The 19,354-nt window shown below is 43.6% G+C and overlaps 2 protein-coding genes across 4 annotated transcripts in view; one reads left to right on the top strand and one right to left on the bottom strand.

Moving 5' to 3' along the window:
• Positions 1 to 2,054: 2,054 nt before the first annotated feature.
• Positions 2,055 to 5,493, top strand: LOC125710293 (selenoprotein P). Its single transcript, XM_048979877.1, has 4 exons — positions 2,055 to 2,257; positions 2,984 to 3,196; positions 3,313 to 3,430; positions 3,715 to 5,493. The coding sequence occupies exons 1-4, from the start codon at positions 2,055 to 2,057 to the stop codon at positions 4,093 to 4,095; spliced, it is 915 nt and encodes a 304-aa protein (XP_048835834.1). The 3' UTR covers positions 4,096 to 5,493.
• A 5,512-nt stretch (positions 5,494 to 11,005) lies between these two features.
• The window catches only part of ghra (growth hormone receptor a), a 39,659-nt gene continuing 31,310 nt past the window's right edge, over positions 11,006 to 19,354 (bottom strand). For all 3 annotated transcript variants that reach the window (XM_048988926.1, XM_048988935.1, XM_048988944.1), the window contains exons 6-9: positions 17,303 to 17,459; positions 16,897 to 16,987; positions 16,187 to 16,256; positions 11,006 to 15,832 (exon numbers count right to left, since the gene is read on the bottom strand). In XM_048988926.1, the coding sequence (XP_048844883.1) occupies positions 14,846 to 15,832; positions 16,187 to 16,256; positions 16,897 to 16,987; positions 17,303 to 17,459 (1,305 nt within the window). In that variant the 3' untranslated portion in view covers positions 11,006 to 14,845. The remainder of the gene's footprint in view (positions 15,833 to 16,186; positions 16,257 to 16,896; positions 16,988 to 17,302; positions 17,460 to 19,354) is intronic.

Here is a 19,354-nt window from a genome sequence, read left to right as displayed (position 1 = left end):
CTCAAAGTTGCTGAGATAAGCAGGAAAACTTGCATGAGTCCCAAACTATTTGTTGTTTTTGTAGATCGAAACCAAGGTCTTGAACTTGATTTGAGAACAATCAGCTTTTGATGGAAACGGATGAGAAGAGCTGCTTGTGAGCCTGGGAGGATGGAGAGAAGGCAGCTGCGCCCCAGACGAGCCGGAAGGGTTAGCAGGCACAGGAAGCGAACTGCAACAGGCCAAGGATGACCACAGCATGCTTCAGGAAGGTGCTTGCTACAGTGAAAATTCCAGATAGAATTGTAAACATTTAAGCATTTCAGATAATAATTGGCAAGTGTGTTTGTGTGTGTGTGTGTGTATATATATATATATATATATATATATATATATATATATATATATATATATATATATATATACTGTATATACACACACATTGTTTTCCATAGCATGGACTTTATACAGTGATAAACATAGTTCGCCATGACATTTTAGTAGGACAAATTCTGTATAAGATATGTGTACAAGGCCCCAGTAATCTTACCGATTTATGATGTGGCTACGTATGCTGACCATTTAACAACACAGAAGGTTTTTTTTATGCAAGAGATTAAAAAGGTTTTCATGACCTTTCTGCTAGCACTCACTTATTTTTATTATTCCCCTTTAATTATGAGTTTGTTTATTTATGTTGTTATACTTCATATTCACTTTAACATTTACATAAATGAATAGGAAATATTCTAATCCGATATTTAAAATAGCTGCCTTTTCATACATACATCCTTCATATCTTCAATCCTTAAATTATTTGCCGCAGTTCTTTGATCTGCTAACAGGACAATTTGGTTGGCTATTGGGTGCAAAGCAGGCTGCAGGCCATTGTTATGGCAGCCATTCAGAGAGATCTCCTGAGCTGCACTACAGTACTTTCTCACAGAGGGTTGCATTATGGCCATCAATGTACATTAACTTAAGCGAGAATGACCTAAAGATACATGTAATAATAGGGGGAACCATGTGGAGCTTTAAAAAGACTTAAAAATGCTTGTTAGAACATTGAACAAGGGACTGTGGGTTAATTTGTGGTTGGATTACACTTTAAGTATGGCTCCTCTCTTTATGACATTAGCAGACTGTAGTTCCAACTGGGATGGTTTTATCTGTTTTGCAGGCGTTGGATTGAACTTTGTCCTACATTCTGACTTGAAAAACAAGTCAAGTATAAATAGGAGGGGCAAGCAAGGGTGGAATGTATTTCTGCAGAAGAGGCACAGCTGGACAGACAAAGACTGAGAGTGGAGTTTACCAGACTGTAAGTAATATAAGCTTTGGTTTGTTTCAGAATAACTTCTGTTCAAAATTGACTGCTGTAGGCCTGTTGACTATATTTATCTTCCAGTTGGAAGATGCATGCAATGCTGATTGTATCTCACACATTGTTTAGTTTTACATTGCGTTGTAAGGTATGTTAAAAGTGCATCAGAAATCTGCACAGTTCCCTTCAAAATATTCATCTGAATTATATATGTTGCCTTATTTTTTCATTATTCCTTCCTCAATGTACAGCCGTAATGTGTGTTTAAAGGCAGAAGTGAACTGAAAAGGGTAATTTGTGAAATGTCAGCACACTAAGTGAACCATTTATGAGCTCTGCACTGTAGTATTATATTTAGAAAGCCAGCCAGAGTGGGGGTCTTTGCTTTGTTTTCTCAGTTGGAGCAGACAATCCAGAGCACATTTACTTAAAAAAAAGCCAGCAAGTTATTATGAAAGAGTGATTAGTAAGCACTTCGGTAATTAACCTCGAAATAATTTTGTTAGTTGATAAGATGTTTTTTCGTCATATCTGTTTATAATTCAAAATTCAACAATGTAAAAGCTTATTTAAAGAAAACAGGATTGTTTTTCGTGCATAAACATTAGGCAGAACATTAAATAACGGAATCAGGCATTTTCAACAAAGGTGTAGATGGTAGTCACCAGATTTCTGTCCCTTTATTTGTTCTTCATTCTTGCCTGACCTTGATTGGTTGGTGTGCAGTGCGGCGTGCTTGCACTCCGTAGCCATGCGGACGGGGCTCTGCCTGGCCTTGGCTCTGTGCCTGCTCCCATGGGGAGGGGCAGAGAGCGAGGTCGAGGGGAGCCGCTGCAGGCCGGCCCCGCCCTGGAAGATCGAGGAGACGGAGCCAATGAGTGCCTCCATGGGGACGGTGACCGTGGTAGCACTCCTCAAGGCCAGCTGACCTTTCTGCCTGGTGCAGGCATCCAGGTACGACTCTCCTAGTACTCAACCGGAGACATAACCTCCACGCCATATCATTTATACAGACAAAATAGGGACAGAGAAGCACAACATACAGCCCTGGAAAAAATTAAGACACCACAATCTGTATTTTTAAATCCTGGTTTAATCCTGGTTCTGTTGTCAGAGGCTACACTGAGCAGCAGGCTGCTTCCAGGCTCAAAATTTCTAAGACAGCGGTACGTAAGAACAAGGTGAAGCAGGAGACACTGCGAATGACCAGAAACCAGCCAGGTAGAGGGCAGAAGTGACTTTCTAATGGCAGAGATGACCGTCAACTTATCGGGTAGTAACTTATGATTCAGAGGATGACATCAAGTGACCTTCAAAAAGAATGGGAAACGTTAAGTGGTGTGAAGTGCACTGCTAGGACAATTTATAGCAGGCAGCTAGAAACTGGACTGAAGACCCATAAAACAAGGAAGAAGCCCTTCATCAGTGAGGAGCGGAGAATAGCCAGGCTGCAGTTTGCAAAAAAAAAATAAAAAATCATAAATTTAAAAAAGAAACAAAAAATTTTGCTGTGGTTTCTCAGTTTTTTTCCAGCACTGTATGTGTCTCAGTTATATATTCAGTTTTCCAGTTACTGACCCACACAGACTCCTCGGCCAAACACCGTATTTATCAGCAGCTCTCCAACAGCGGGGGAAGCACCGATAAGTGAAGGACATACCACCATCTCCCCTTTTGCAGAATGGATGAGCTGCGCCTGAAGCTGACAGCGCAGGGTCTGACTAACATCACCTTCATGGTGGTGAACAGCCAGCACAAGGCATCGCGGCGGCTTCATCACCGGCTGCGACAGGAGATGTCTGATAACATAACGCTGTACGCGCAGGATCCTTGGCAGCCTGATGTATGGAAGACCCTGTCAGGTGACACAGATGACTTCCTGGTGTATGACAGGCAAGTGTACAGTCCCTCCGTCTCCACCCACCGAAATCAAATCGAATATTCATGGGGGGGTTACAGCGCGGGGCCAAGTATGAGTCCCAAATGTGATGCACTTTCTCCTCGCACAGGTGTGGTCGTCTCACCTCTCACATCTGGACTCCGTACTCCAACCTCTCGACACCCTATGTGGAAAATGCCATCCGAGAGTCGTACTGCAGCAGTGTCTGTGGAAGCTGCTCGTCAGAGGTAATGCCTGCCTGACAGTAAAAATTATCCCCATTTTTACTGCCGGGGAAAGAAAATGATAAAAATATATGTATTTAAACAAAAAAAAAAAAAAGATCATCACAATACACAAAGCTCGATGGGTCGAATGGCCTCCTCTGGTTTGCAAATTTCTTATGTTCTTATGTACTGCACCATCGTACGCTATCTATCTGTCTGTCTATCTGTCTGTCTGTCTGTCTGTCTGTCTGTCTATCTATCTGTCTGTCTGTCTGTCTGTCTAATCCTTGTGTCCGTCTTCACAGGACTCAGAGCAAATAGAAGCATGTAAGAAGCCAGAGGAAACAGAAAGCGTGGACAAACTGATGGGTGGCGAGACAGTGACTTCGGGACTGGAACACATCAAGCTTCCTTTGCATCATTATGATCTTGATGAAAGTAGCCAAATTCACAGTCACAAGAAACATCATGTTGATGGTCACGGTCACGGTCATGGTCACGGTCAGGGTCATGTTCATGGTCACAGCCAAGATCATGACCAGATTCTTCACAGTGGTAGTCACAGTCATGGAGACCATCCTGGCCACAGGCTTCAGTTAGACCAGCAGGACTTCCAAAACATTCAGCCCCAGCTGAACCAGCAGGAGGTTCTCCACCTCTCTGTTCAGCGGCAACGGGAGCCCTGAAAGAGAGAGCAGCCCAGGTGAAGAGTGCAGTACAGCTGAGAGCAGGGGGTGGAGTCACATGACTCCGCCTCTGTGACCAGCTGATGCTGACACTGACGCCAGCTGTTCGGCAGCGATGGGGCCAATGGACCGGCCGCCCTCTGACACTGCGAGGCACAACTTCCCACCTCCTGACAGTGACGGGGGTCGATGGGCGGCATCCGAGACGTCAGGGAAACCTGACAGTGACGCATGCCCCCCGCTGCCTGACAGCAGCTTCAGCCCACCTGAGCCTGACCACAGGGCCGTAGCACCTGAGAGTGACAAGAGCAGTAAGCAGGGCCTCCACTCTGCTGTGCCGCTACACCTCAGGCTGCACAAACAGCCCAGTGTTAAAGACCATTCGCTGTGGACTCCTGCCTGGGATGTCCAATTTACCAACTAGTATTAGAACGGGGGTTCAAGTCAGTTCCAAGCTGCAGGGAAAGGGACAGCTGTAGTCAAAAGTATTGGCACATAATATCAGAGACAGTCAGATTAGACAGCTACATACATCCAGTCACTGACTACAGGGGGAGTGACCCTGTCTCTTTGCCTGCAGACTTGCCCCAGAGCGGACGGTCAGGCCGTGTTAGTGCTCTCTGTCCTTTCCTAAGCTGGCTTTGCCTTTATGACGCCAGGTGCAGAAACTATGACCTAGTGGTGCCTGTCTGATGTTAGGCAGAGCCAGTGGAAAGGGTCAGGAGCACTTTGACCATCAACATCAGTGGCATGAGAGTATATGTGGACAACAGTGACCCAAAGCCACACAATAGGTAGATCTCAAAGTTTTAAAGAGCATTAAGGTGAACAGAAAAAGTAAAGCGAAACAATAAACTAAGTTCTAACAATGTGATGTGATGACTCACCTGTAAAGGTGATGGTGTGAGGTTTGGCTTTTTAACTGTCTTTATCTTCATTTTCATCATACGATCTCCTGTTCCCTTTAATGTGTGAATGACATGCATTCTTAGCGTAACTCTTCAACTCTATGCACTTGCTACATATCTATCCAAAACGGCATTCATAGTATTTTAGAACACGGGTTTGGTTTTAAAAAGCCAATATGTTTTTTTAGAAGTAATTCTCATTAGCTGTAGGCAAAGCACATTTACAGTTTAAATAGCTATTATACCTTTAAAAACTATGTATAACCATTTGTGATTGTAACAAAACGGAGCAAAAAAGAATGATGAAATGACTTATGGTATGAAGAAGGTGAAAAAGGAAAGATGTTTCAAACATTCTTTATACTTAATGAAGGTGTCAAGGTAAAAACAAATCCTATGTTACCAGACAATGTGTATAGAAAATGTTAGAAACAATGAATGCTCCAAAAATATCAATCGGAAATTCAATAAAGATGGTCTGTACACTTTGGATGTCCTGGTCTGTTATCATTTTCAAAAGCATAATCTGAAGAACCAATCAGGTCTGAGTATGTTCTTTAATGACCCTTATTATTCTTTAATGTATTGAGTACCACACCTCTAAGTTCCCACTAGAGTTTTGATAATATTTAGGAAGCCAATTCAGGCATCTATTCACATGGTACCACAAAGAAAATGGTGGAGAAAGCTCACTTGCATGTATGAATGTTATTCGTCTGATGGAATTTATGTGTATGTATAAAAACATCCTGATCTGAGATATTAACTGGGTGATGTTTTGCTCCTTAAACACTAATGGGAGAATGATGTCCTGTGACATTCTATCAAACAGTAAGCGTCTCATCAGATTTATAAATCATATTTTTGGGACATTTTCTTAAGAGTTAGAACCGTGACAATAATGGCTGGAGATAACCTGAGTCATGCATTTAATGCTTGATGTGAAGGTGTTACAGCATCATTAACAAGACAGCATTTAGAGAAATCAGCCGCTTTCTCCCAGTCAGAAGATCATTGCACAGATTGTGACGTACATCACCCAGTTAATAATCGAAAAGCTGGAAAGTAACCTTAAAAAAAGGAAATTCTGTGGTCACTGAGGATGGGACTCCTTCAAAGCTATCATCAGAGGCAGAGAATGTTTTGTTTCAGATGAGAACTGATTCATTTACTTCTTACTTTATCATATTTCTAAATAAAGAATACCCGATAAGTCAGTAAAATGCTGTTATCTGGGGTGGAGTGTTGTGTGGATGATCACAATAAGGCTTCCTCATTGGGTGGTTCTCTTGGTTTCCTAATCTCATCAGTCAGCCTGGTCAATCTAATTGAAGAACCATAATGTTGTTGTTTGGTTGTTTTGCCTTCTCTAATCTGTAATTAATGTCTCATTGTGTCTGTTTCTTTTAGCTCTGGGCACTTAAATGGGGTTAAAAAGCATATATTTTGTTTGAAGTTAATAGGGTAAAACAGCTTATTTGATTTCCTAGAAATTGTAACACATATGCTGATGTTCAGTGGGTGGTACCGTCTCCTCACACCTTCCAGACTGGTGCCTTGAATCTCGTGCTTCTCTGCATGGATGGAACACTTCCGTTATCCCAGTGTTTATAATAATAGATGCTCTATTGATCCCTGTGGAGAAATTGTCTTGGTCTTCGTAGAGTAAGCTGTCTGCGAAGGGCAGCCACCTGTTGTGGCCCCCAGGGAGCTGGGGGTTAAGGGTCTAGATCAAGGAGCCGCAGGCATGCTGAGGCTGGGTTCCATCTGGTCGCTTTATTACAGGCACACAGGTTTAGCCCACTGAGCCACACACTGTCCTTTATGAGTTTCCTACTGTAGTCTGACATGAAATGGACAGCTTGTCTGTGTTTATGCCCTGTGGTTGACTGGAATCCATTCCAGGGTATTTTTCTATACCTGGAATATGGTGGTGCAGTGGTCAGCACTTTTGCTTCACACCCCTGGGACCAGGGTTTGAGTCTCTACTGTGGCTCCATGTGTGTGGAGTTTGCATGTTCTCTCCCCATGTCATCGTGGGGTTTCCTCTGCATACTCCAGTTTCCCCCCACAGTCCAAAAACATGCCAAGGTTAATTGTAGGTCCCCAATTGCCCATAGATGTGTGTGTGTGTGTCCCATCCTAGGTCGTTCCCTCCTTTGTATCAATATTCTCTGGACCCCCTGTCACCTGAATAAGACAAGCGGTCTCAGAAAATGAATGGATGGATTTTCATATATCACATAACTCGAAATAGGTCTGGGTACATGGCTAAGTTAGTCATATTCGACATTCAGTTTTCTGGCTTTAAGAACTTTTAATGGAAGTAATCTAGAACGTTTTTATACTCCAGTACACAGACAATGATGGACATCAATTCTTTTTGCGAGTTTTCCAGCTACTGTATCTTTGCGGTCGAATTTGAATTAATTTTTCAATGTTCAAGTGTGCCCATATAATGAGCAATGGGACAATGCGTGAAAGGGTTAATAACTTTAAAACTAGACAGGACAGACAGATGAAATGTTGCTGGATCAGTGGACTCTAGGGATCAACGTACACCCCTGGATTTTCAGTTTTTTTTTACCCGTACTGTAATAGCTATTACATTATATCCATATAATATGGCATTGGAGCAATACACTAATGGGTGTGCATTTCCCCGTAGAGAACACTGATCCAAGCACATGGAACATTGAAAAATGAATTAAAAATCGACCGTAAAGAAATCGGGAAAACCTTGAGGTGTGCAATAGCTTCCATGAACCTAAAACGCTAAACCTATTCCTCATTACAGCGTAAATGACCTATTTTCTTAGGTATTAACGAAATTTTGAAATTGTGAAATGGCTCGAACCACAAAAATAATCGATGTGCGTCGTTGTCTGTGTACAGGACATTACAATTCTGTCATTAGAAACGTCCTACCTTCCATTAAAAGTTATTAAAGCTGAATATCGAATATGAGGCTAACTTAACCGCGGTTGAAAACGTGTAGCTTTATGATGGAAAGAATCGCTGATCACATTATCTTCAAAAAGGTGCTTATCCGGGAAGGGCCGCAGTGAATGCGGGTTTTCGCAGCAACTCTCTAATTAGGTTACTAATTAGTGATCTGACAAATTGGTGGTAACTTTAAACCTCCCTTAACCAGAGCGTGTCGCACATTCACTTCAGGCATGTCGCATTTTACACAATTCAGTGTAAAACTTCACCGTAAAAGGGACTGTTCAGGTTAATGGCGATAGGTGGCGCTCTCGCCCCTTTGGAATAATTTCCCACTTTCCCTTATTGAGCCTTGTGCGCTGCAGCGAACTCTTGCCACACTAAATTCCCCATGAACTGTCCAACTTTGCAGTGCAGCCGAAGATGGAAACGGGGCCTTGTGGCTACCTTTGCGGGGGATTTGCGTCTTACGTTTTCGTTTGTATATAAGCGCGTCGCATTTATCTGAGCCGAGTGTGACATCTACTATGAATACCAATAAAGTTATTAGTTATGTTGCCTATACTGCCTACTGCCGTGTACTTCCAGAATAGGTCCCTCTGTGACCTTGACCAGGATAAAAAGTTGGAAGAAACTTGGATAGATAGAATGAAAGATGGCTGAGTATATTAAAATTGTTACAAAGAAAATTTATTTTATATGTTAATGCATCTACGATGGGTTTGCAGCCCATGGTAGGTTATTCCTGGCCATGGGCTTGTAGATTACAGGGTAGGCTACAGACCCCCCTACCCCTGCAACAGACAAGCAAGTATAAAAAATGTATGGATGAGTGTCTAATGATTGTTTTGTTCATTTTTATATATAAGTGTATATGTTTATATAGTCATATTAAACATTAATGATAAGACTTAGTAATTAGTCTAGGTCAGGGGTTGGCAATCTTATCCGGGAAGGGTCGCTCTGAATGCGGGTTTTCGCAGCAACTCTCTAATTAGGTTACTAATTAGTGAACTGATTGGTTGAATAGTCCTCACACCTGGGTTTGAACAGCTGACCTACATCTTATCCCAAAAACCTGCACATACACTTTGCAGATAAGATAAGCCCATCCCTGGTCAAGGTAATTACATAACTAAACATCTGTCCCCCATTCAGAGTTACTTAATTTACAAAAATATTACAGGGGTCAGATTCACCTATCATTATTGGTAGGGTTAGGTGAAATTTCAGTAGTTCTAATTTGAGGGAGGGGGCGGTTAAAAATAAAAGGTAGCTTACCTCATACATACAGCTGTGAAAAAAATTAAGAGACTACAGGACCATTTTTTGTTTCACTCATTTTTCAATTTATGGGTTTGCATCTGTAATATATATGTTTTTTGCAAACTTCAGCCTGGGTCTTCCCTATTTCTCATTAATGAAGAACTTCTTCCTTGCTTTATAAAGCTTCAGTCCTACTTAAAGAAGGCTGACATGAACTGTCCTAGCAGTGCACTTCACACCTGCACTAAATGTTTCCCATTCCTTTTAAAGGTCACTTGATGTCATCCTGCGATTCATGAAAATTTGTCGGATAAGTTAACGGTCATCTCTGGCATTAAAATGTCACTTCTACCCTTTACCTGGCTGGTTTCTGGTCGTTCCCAGTGTCTCCCACTTCACCTTATTCTTGTGTACTGTGGTCTTAAAAATTTCGAACCTGGAAGCAGCAGTTAAAATCAGTCTTACTAGCCAAGAAAATGCAATTATATATAACTAATACTACAGACAGACAGAGAGATAAATATGGATGATAGATAATTTACCTTTATCTAGGAATGTAACATTTATCTATCTCTCTATCTATCCTCTAATCTTATTGTACTTGTAATCTCTTCAGCAGCTGTGTCTTACTCAATACTGGCTCGCCTTGGTCCTGTGTTTCTGTGGCTGTGTGATGAAGCGGCTGTTTCACAGGGACTGGCACCCGGCATGCTGTCTTAGCCATTACAAGACCACAATCTGACGCAAGTGGCGGAAAGGTCAACAAGCGGCCAGGGGCATGAAGGGGGTGGGGGGCCACTGAATATGGTTACTCCTGTGCAATTACATGCACATCCTGACAAACGAGTTTCTGAGCGCCTGCTCCTCAGTCCCAATCAGCCCCACACCGTGTTGCTAAGAAGGCCAGCCTCGTCTAATTGGCCGATACACTTTCCTCACCATAGCATGTTGCCGATTGACTGAGCCACTTATCAAGGGCAATAAAGAGCCATCTTCAGGTGTGCTATACAACCAGGGACCTTGGCCCATCTGTCACTGTACAGTGAGACAACAGCTGCATCAAACTACCTACATAATGTGTCTTTCTCTCTCTCCTGCCACCCTTCCCTGAACACCACAATAAATCGGCCTTCAGATTTGTCCCAGGTTTCAACTGCAGCAGAGAATCAGGAGAATAGTTTTTGTGGTGACCCAAGTGGCAACGCAGTCTCTTTTTAAAAAAAAAAATGTTTCTAATGCTATGTTGTTTGTTTTAGCTAATAAATATGTTGGTGATTTCAGTTATTGGGGTAAGGTCACATACGTCTTGGCATATTGAAACACAAGATGCAGAAGAGGCTGCGGGTGTTTTTGGAGAAGGGGTGACGTTGTGGCACAAGCTGCTGTACTCACCTGGACCAGTGTAAAGCAGCATCACTTTGTATGCGTGTTTGTGACAGACCAGGAGCGATCATCTGGCTTTGAGAGCTTTCTGATTTGCTAGGTTTTTGAATTGCTCATCTGCTACATCCTGAGAATCCAATAAATTAATGACAGCCCAATGAAGCTTCATGAACCATTTTCTGTATTTTTTGACCCCACCAGATGGCGCTCTTGGTTTGCTTTGGGGCAGGAAGTGAGGAGAGCGCCATCAAGTGGTGTCAGAAAATAAAGAAAATGGTTCATGAAACTTCATTTGGCCATCACTACAACAAATTTCTCCACTGCATCCTCCAGAATCACTGTGACTGTAAGTTTTAAAAAAATTTTTAAATATTTTTTAACCTATAAAAACATAAAAGAAACACAAGTGATGAGAAGAAATACATTTATTGAATACTTAAGAAAATAAAATGCTATAACACTCAAATATAAACAAAGATGATGACTGAAGCCAGGGGAAAAAAATACAAACCCACCTGTGAAAAATCACAATATGCTCTCAAGCATCAGCGCCCCTCTCCCCAGGAAAGGGAGGGCTAGGGTTAGTCTCCGTTTCTGACTCATTCCAGGGTGGCTGAAATCTTCATTTAACACCAGGCTTCAGTCTTTGGGCTAGACTAGTTATCTGCCCAGATAAACAGTCACCCAATCATAAGATGTACCATGTCGTTATACAAGTAAAATAATGGTAACAGCAAGAATAAAAACAATAGCAATCTTTTCCAACATGTTTCACCTGATAAAAGCCATTTTCTAAAGGTGACTAGCAGCCAACAGAATAGAAAAGAGCGTTTCACACAAAGGCTTCAAAATAAACACGAAAGATCGCATTTTTGTGTCCCTGTGATATTGAATGGCAAATTGACACAAAAAGTATACAATGTAGCATTGTTTCAATGGACAATGTGGATGGGGATAAAAAAATCATAATCTACAGCTCTGGACAGCTGTGCATGGCCAGAAACACAATAACCAGTTTTTGACTGATTCTGATAGCAGTTTACAAACGCAGTGCTAGATGTTGACAGTGGCTGAATAAATTGAGAGATCTAGGACCTCTTCACCCTCACCCCAAAGACACCCCTCTCCTCTCCTGACTGACACCCAGGAATGTAAACTTGTGCAACACTTTAATCCCCCCACTCCCATATAACTTGAGGGCATTAAAAACATGTTATATACAGATATATATTGTACTCTCACTTCACTAAGCAGAAATAAATTTATCGCGTGTACCAGATGGTAAAAAGACATGGTTTATTACGAGTAATTTTTTAATCTATACCAAAAAATACATAAATGACATTATTTTGCACACTGTAAATGCGCCAAAGGCAAGCCATGATTTCATTTCTAATACAATCCTTCAGATATCACCACATGCTCAGCCTGGACGCTGTTCGTACACTACTCAGCACATCTTGCCCTTTATTAAAATCAGGCTAAAAGCTCCAGGATGCTACATTAAGCTGGCAAATGCCAAACGGTTCATTCTAGCAGGAAAAAAAAAAAAAAAAAATCAAGATTAGTAACTCTCCATAACGAGTTGAAATATAATTAACTTCGCTCGTTCTCAAAATAGTTAGATCTTTATATACTTCATATGCAGATGCATCTAGATTTTTTTTTTAAAGCTATAGACATCTGCTTACCAGAGACCATACAATAGGATACAGTATATGCTCAAATACAGACATTGCAAATCTATAATGATATATTAAGACATTTCTTTGTAGATGTGGACATATTGGTTTTGGCAGCAGCAATGGCAGTGGGAGCAGCAGGACCAACAGCAGCGTTGAGTATCTGATCGCATTCATGTTTAAGGCAGAAACGCCGTAGCGGAGGCGACACGCCGCCAACCGCGCAGCTGAAAGCTCATTGGACACACTTCCTTCTCCTGCAGACACGCAGCCTATAACAGCCTTAATAACAAAGACTGCAAAAATTACACATACAAAAAAAAAAAACACGTGCGATTTTCAGGAGCCACACTTCTTCATCCACAAGAATCTGGTAGTCTAGTAACACATATAAAATATAGATTTTAAACACATTTAAAGCAAATTATCAACTGCGTAAAGTACTCCATTAAATATTCGAATTCGGAAAAAAAATATTGGCCTATTGGCAAATCAAAAACCCCATTCTTCCTTAAGCTTACGTATAGGTCAGTTGGATCTTTCTTTGGGTACAAACATTCCTCTAGAGATAAATAATATACTATATCTATACATTAAATGAAGAGAATTAACTTTAATTAAATTAAATGAATCTACCAAACTAACATGATGCGATAACACTTTGTATGACTTCAGGCTACATATCGGTTTACGTGGCTTTAAGGCAAAGTGACTGTAAAGTTTTCTCGCTAATGTACGTGTCGTCAACCCATCTGCCTCTCATCTAAGTTGGGGTCCTATCAGAAATCTAGGCACCACCTCAGGCTAATGACAGCATCCCTCGTATCCACGGCGACCGAGTTTGAGGCCAAACTCTCTGAATTATGGACGCCGTGCCCCTATTTGTCCGAAAGGGCCGAGTACAAGGAAAACGCGTGGGGGGTCACAAATCGCTGGCCCCCTGAATGCTGTCCAGGCGCCATACGCCACCTCCACACCAGCCCAAATAACACAGAGGAGTGTGTGCCCTGCGTTCAGCTCCATGAGCATTAAAGAAGTTTGGCCTGTAAAATATAAACAAAACGCTACTTTCCAGTTTGCAATTACTGCCATTCTAACGCAAGTTATGAATAATGACTTATGAAGCAGCATTTTCCATTATCAGGAGCTGAGCGTAATAAGGCCGTCGAGTGGAACTGGGTCATTATAAAGAGACGTACACTTGGCAGCCAGGTCACTATAATGCTGTGTTTCATTACCGCACGCTGCCGGTACATTCAACACTGTCGCACAGAGAAGGGTTAGCATCTCTGCGAATTAATATCAAAAAACAAGACCTCACTTCATTATACATTTTGCTAATAGGCACAGTTAGAGGACTGAAATAAGGTTTTTTTGTTGCCATGTTGTTACATGAAAGATAATTTCCCTATTAAAGGTTTATGAACATAATAATTTAGACCTTTGACCCCAGAGATGTACCATTATTTTTTTGCCGTGCTGCAAATGCACCTGCATGGTGAATCGGTTCTGTTCTTTTCTGTTAGATTTTGCATCATTTGATCCAAGCTTAATGAAGGTGAACAGTTTTATATACAAATACAAAAAGCTACAACCTTCATTAGACGATGCTGGTCACAGATACATCAGTATACCTTCACTTCAGTTGTTTGGGTGGCATTATTATAACATTATGTTTTTATAGCTTTGTGTTCCAACTAATATTTACCCTGAACATTTTAAGTGTAATAATAAAAAAGCAATATAGGCACCAGGCCTATTTATATAAAAAAATAACTTTTCCTGATACTATTCCTAAGTGGGAAATTCGATTGCAAAGAAAAACTCAACCAATTCACTGCATTCTTTAGATTGAGATAAACAGCATCTGGCCACAGGAGTGTGCTACTCAGCACTGATGACCTTGGCGAAGGTCACGTGGCACAATAAAATGTTTCCACAGCACAACACGAACACTGTAGGAACATTACATCCCATCTGCAATTATCGCAAATTATGGCAAATTAATTCACATTAAGGCTGTTTTAGAGCTTATTAGACATGCCTTGTGAGATCTGAAGGGAAAATACTGAACTGCTATAGCGTCTTTTACCAAAGTACGGCAGGGTAACAAACACTTTGTAACGTTTAACGTATGTTATGTTTGTAAACAGCATTTGCGTAATAATGAAAAAAATGAATGAAAAAAAAAACGAACGTGTCAATATTAACTAATACTTGTGACGCTATTTTCCCCATTATGAAACTGTATCGTGCATAATCTTGAAGAACTCCCTCCCTCAGGAGAGTGAACTCAAACCAGTGCCACAAGTGGTCAAGAACCAACATTTGTACTTCCAGGCCAATGCAAGGAGTCCATCTCACTGGCTCCCTGATGTTTAGTCCATCATTTAGTGTTTGTCTGTAGGCCCTTGCTTTTCACTGGTGTAAGATGCAGAGCGGGTCTGTGTGTGTGTGTGTGTGTGTGTGTGTGTGAGTGTGTGTGTGTGTGTGGATCTGCGTGAGGTCCTGTGTCCACTTTCCCGGGCTGTCCCCATAACGGGAAGCTCAGCCAAGGTGGGCACCTCAGAGCGAGATGTTCCCCAAGAGGTCCGGCGTGAGGTACCCCACCGGCATCGCTGGCTGGGGCTTCACAGGGGCCATGTTTGGGGGCGGGGGGGTGCTGGGGTTGAGCAGGAGGCTCTGCTGTGCGTCCACGTCCTGCACTACAGTGTAGTCTGCAACAGGGGGTAGCTGGGGTGCCGGGGGCAGGAAGTAGGGGCTCTGATACTCCCCTGCAGGGGGCACAATGAGTGCAAACTGCTGCACGGCGTTCTTCTCGGTGGGTGGCTGTGGCATCTCTGCGGGGGGGTCTTGGAAGGCTTCTCCGCGGGAGCAGTCACTGCCTATCTGCCGGGTACCCAGCTCCGAGGTATATGCTCCACTGTCAGGGGCTACGATTAGCAGTGGGAACGGCACCTCCTTTTCCCCCACACCTCCTCCTTCCTTCTTCTGCCCCTCCTTTTGATTTTTTAGGGGCTGGCCATCTCCCCCCTCACCTTTCTCCCCCGGCCCCCTAACCTGCTGTCCAGGGGAGAGCACGACCCCGCCCAGGGGGGTGACGTCGCTCACCTGGGCGTAAAAGTCCATGCTGATCGAGCTCTGCGTGCTGAGCTGCGTCTGGATGACAGGCCGGCTGTCGGGTATGCCGTCGGGGGCGGGGCCTGTATCAGGGGCGAAGCGTTCGGTCTGCGGCTCTGGGGAGGTCACGGCCATCTCCTGCGACCTCAGGCAGAAAGCGGCGGCAGCCGCAGGGTCAGCTTCCAGCAGCTCGGGCTCATAGCAGCTGGCTCGACCCAAATCACCGTCCTTGACCGCCAGCCTGTGGGAGGAGCCGAGGTGGGGAGCCAGGCCCAGCAACCGCTGCGTGTCCGAACAGCCAGTCTTCTCGGCCGTGTCCATCCCCTCCAGGTCCAGCTCGATGAACTCCACCCAGGGCTCCTCGCGGTACATCTCCGCCTTACAGAGCGGGTGGCTGCTGAGGACCGAGCTCAACTCATCCAACCTCCCTTTCTGTGGACGGGGCACAAGGGTTCTCCGTGGGTTACTGCCACTCTGATTCCTGCGTTTTGCTCTCGCCATGCAAGGAAACAGGTGGGCAGACGCCATATCTGGACTAAATAACACTCTTTCATCAGATTATAGTGATTAACATCAAAGCCAGAAGTGCATCATACCGCATAATCACCTTTAAATCACAAAGTCACCTTTAAATATATGAGTCACTTTATATCAGATCTTAAATACTCTATAACATGGATCTTACTAACAAAATAGCCCATGTTTACTTTGTAAGAACAAACACACATGCAAACACAAACACAGAATTCAATATAAAAATGAAGTCAGTCGAAACAAGATTCCAACCTTTAGCAGATCCGGATCAATTCCTTTGATTTTTGGAGCTGGCACTGGGGGCAGTAAAATCACCATTAACCTGAGCAAAGACATTGAGGGGGGAGTTAGGCCTCAAACATTGGTTTCATGCAGGATTGCAGGGGGCTCTTGGTTGGCTGTCATTGACTAGATTCTACCGAGGCGTTACTTGGGTGAAGCTCTGAAGAAGACCGGCAAATAACAATCTAAAGTAATGATTCGCCAGGATTTCACTGCAACTCTTTCTGTCTTCGATTTTTTTATGTGTAATTTTTTTGTAAATGTTCAAAATAATAAATATCAGAGGCAGGAGAGTTTGAATCCTGCCCTCACTCTCCATGTGTGGTTTACATGTTCTCTTTGTGCGGTGCAAGTTTCCTCAGGAAGCTCGGAGGGAGCAAAAACATGGAACAACTGTGGGTTCCCAATGACCGGATTGGCCAACGCTGGGTTAGAGGATGAACGCGTGGATGGATGGAAATGGTGTCAAACTTTTCAATGGAAAATGTAAGGATTTTCAACAAGGAAAATTCATACCCTACAGAATTCCCAAATAGCAGCTGTCATAAATCATGTGTATTTGTTTACCAACAAATGTTTGATTATATGCGAATAATTAGTTAAAAACCCAGCAAGCTCCGTAAAACACAGAAGAACAGGAGGCATGCAGAAAGGTCATGCTTCATCTGAAAAATGTATACTTCTGCTGATGAGAGAAGATGATCAGCATGAAGAGGATCGCCAGGCCCACCACTCCAAAGATGAAGACGACTGTCACGGGGAAGGTGGATTCTGGTGGAACAGAGACGGAGTAGTAAATCAGATGATTTTTAAAATAACCAAGAATGGCATGTAATAATTCTGAGGAATCTCCTGACGTAATGGCATTCACTGCTCAGCAACGGAATGGAGAATGGAACTGCATCTTCTGCGTTCATAAAACCTTAAATATAATTTCGACAGGCTTTGCACGGCAAGCTTAACTGAAGATGTTGTTTGGGTAGGAAATCACACCCAGGCCAGAGGTCCTGTTACATCAAAGGTACACCTTATACCCGGAGGTGCTTAATGCTCCAGCGGCAGAACGCTGCCCCCTAGGGATCTCACCTTTATTGTGCACCTTCACGGGCACGTGAACGACGATGCTGTCACTGAACTGTCCAAAGTTGTCAAAGGCTCGCATCTTGCATCTGACCCGGACCTCATACTCCACGTTGGTGTGCAGGCCATAAATGGACTGCTGGGTGGAGGTTTCCAGGTCGAGCTGGGGGGGAGGACAGGGTGGAGAGGCCAACCGGTTTAGGGTGTGTCAGGGTGATTCTAAGGTTTCAGACATAAGCATAAAGAAACGACTGGGGTTTTGATGGATGGAGGAAGTGCATCCGTCTTCCTTACACACTGTGTCCAATTTAAGTTCCTGGTGGCCTGAGCCTCTCATAGGAAGCCCAAGACACACAGCAGGAATACCCTGGACTAGATGCCAGGTACATACCTCATAGAGACAATTATATACCAAGGGCTATTTAGACCAGTGTTTCTCAACCCGGTCCTCAGGGACCCTCAGATGGTCCGCAATTTTGCTCCCTCTCAGCTCTATGCCAGGCAGTTCACATTTTTGCTCCTTCCCAGCTCCTGACTTTCTTGGGGTCCCCAAGGCCTGGTCTGAGAAACACTGATTTAGACCTCACACCTTTGGACTGTGGGAGGAAACCTGGAGGAAGCCTACACTGCACACAGAGTGTGTGTAAAGTCCTATGGAGGACAAAGCTGTGATTTGGGGGGGAAAAAATGATGATCAAAAATTTAAAGACCAACGGACAATTTTTGTTTCAGTCATTTCTCAATTTATGGGTGTGTGTCTGTGAATAATACACATTTTTAGCAAACTGCAGCCCAGTTTCTCATTGATGAAGGGCTTCTTTAATGCTTTCTGGGACTTCAGCTCTGCTTCTAGGAGCCTGACACGATCCTGTCCTAACAGTGCACTCCACATCTGCACTTAATGTTTCCATTCCTTTTGACGGTCACTTGATGCCATCCTCCGATTTATGAGGCATTGCCTGATAAGTAGACAGTAATCTCTGCCATTAGAAAGTCGCTTCTGCCCTCTACCTGGCTGGTTTCTGGTCATTCCAGGATTAAACCAGAATTTAAAAATGCAGAATTGTTTAAACATTTAGAGTGGTCTCAATTTTTTCTGCAGCTGTATAAGATTCCATTTTGGCAAGTTAACGGAATTCTGGTGATTGCAGCGACAGTCTCTGCCTGTCCACGCTTCTGTATCCATCCAGATATGACAGCTGTTGACCATCTGGCATGTCCCCGTATGGGGAGGCAGGGTTTGACTGGACGGACCGTGTGTCTTTCTTGGCTCTGGGTGACATGAACAAATAGGGTAAAAAAAGCAGAAATGTAGGAGACGCTGAACAGCTCACAGACCTTCGCACTAGCAAGGCACGATGTCGACTTTACTGATAATGCTTCGTGCTTTTAAGTAAATGTGCTATTCGGGGTGAGGCTGAACACTCATGGAGGTGTTTTTTTTGCTCGCTCTAGGGTTGCCAGCCACAGCCGCAGCTAATCTCACGTGCCGTTTCCTGGAAGCACCGTGTTCTTAGCCAGGCAGGCGTTTGGCTGGAAGGAGAAGCCGCTTTACACGCAACATCAGCTGTGCGGCGACTTTTCTTAATGGCTGGCCTGCTACCGGAGGCTCAGGCTCCCAGCAGTCGTAACCGTGCGACTCAGACAGAGGATGTAACACAAAACAAGATGTATCCGCATCCGGGCCTTTGTCTGGCACAAAAAACAAGGTTTTTTTTTTCTTCTGCTAACATGACCCATCACCCCCCCCCCCCCCCACCCAGCCACACACACACACACACACACACAAGGAGTTGTTTGGCACTCATGTCAATTGTAAATAGAACAAGCTGTGGGGTAGGATTCAGAAACTCGAGCCGGAGCTCCAGTAACCGCCCACCCCCCCCCATCCCGCGCCTCCGGATCACTGCAGGCCACTTCAAAGTGTGCAGCTCTGAACGGGGAAAACCACAAGCAAAAGCAAACCTCACCCCCCTCGCCTCCACTGCACGCCAGCCGTGTTTCCCTGGGGCTTTCAAAGTGTTTGACATAAGTGCCACGCTCATGAGTCGCGCAATT

The sequence above is a fragment of the Brienomyrus brachyistius genome, chromosome 2, assembly GCF_023856365.1.
Source record: "Brienomyrus brachyistius isolate T26 chromosome 2, BBRACH_0.4, whole genome shotgun sequence".
Lineage (NCBI taxonomy): Eukaryota > Metazoa > Chordata > Actinopteri > Osteoglossiformes > Mormyridae > Brienomyrus > Brienomyrus brachyistius.
Note: the sequence above shows the minus strand (reverse complement) of the source record. Positions and strands in the feature narration are given on the sequence as shown.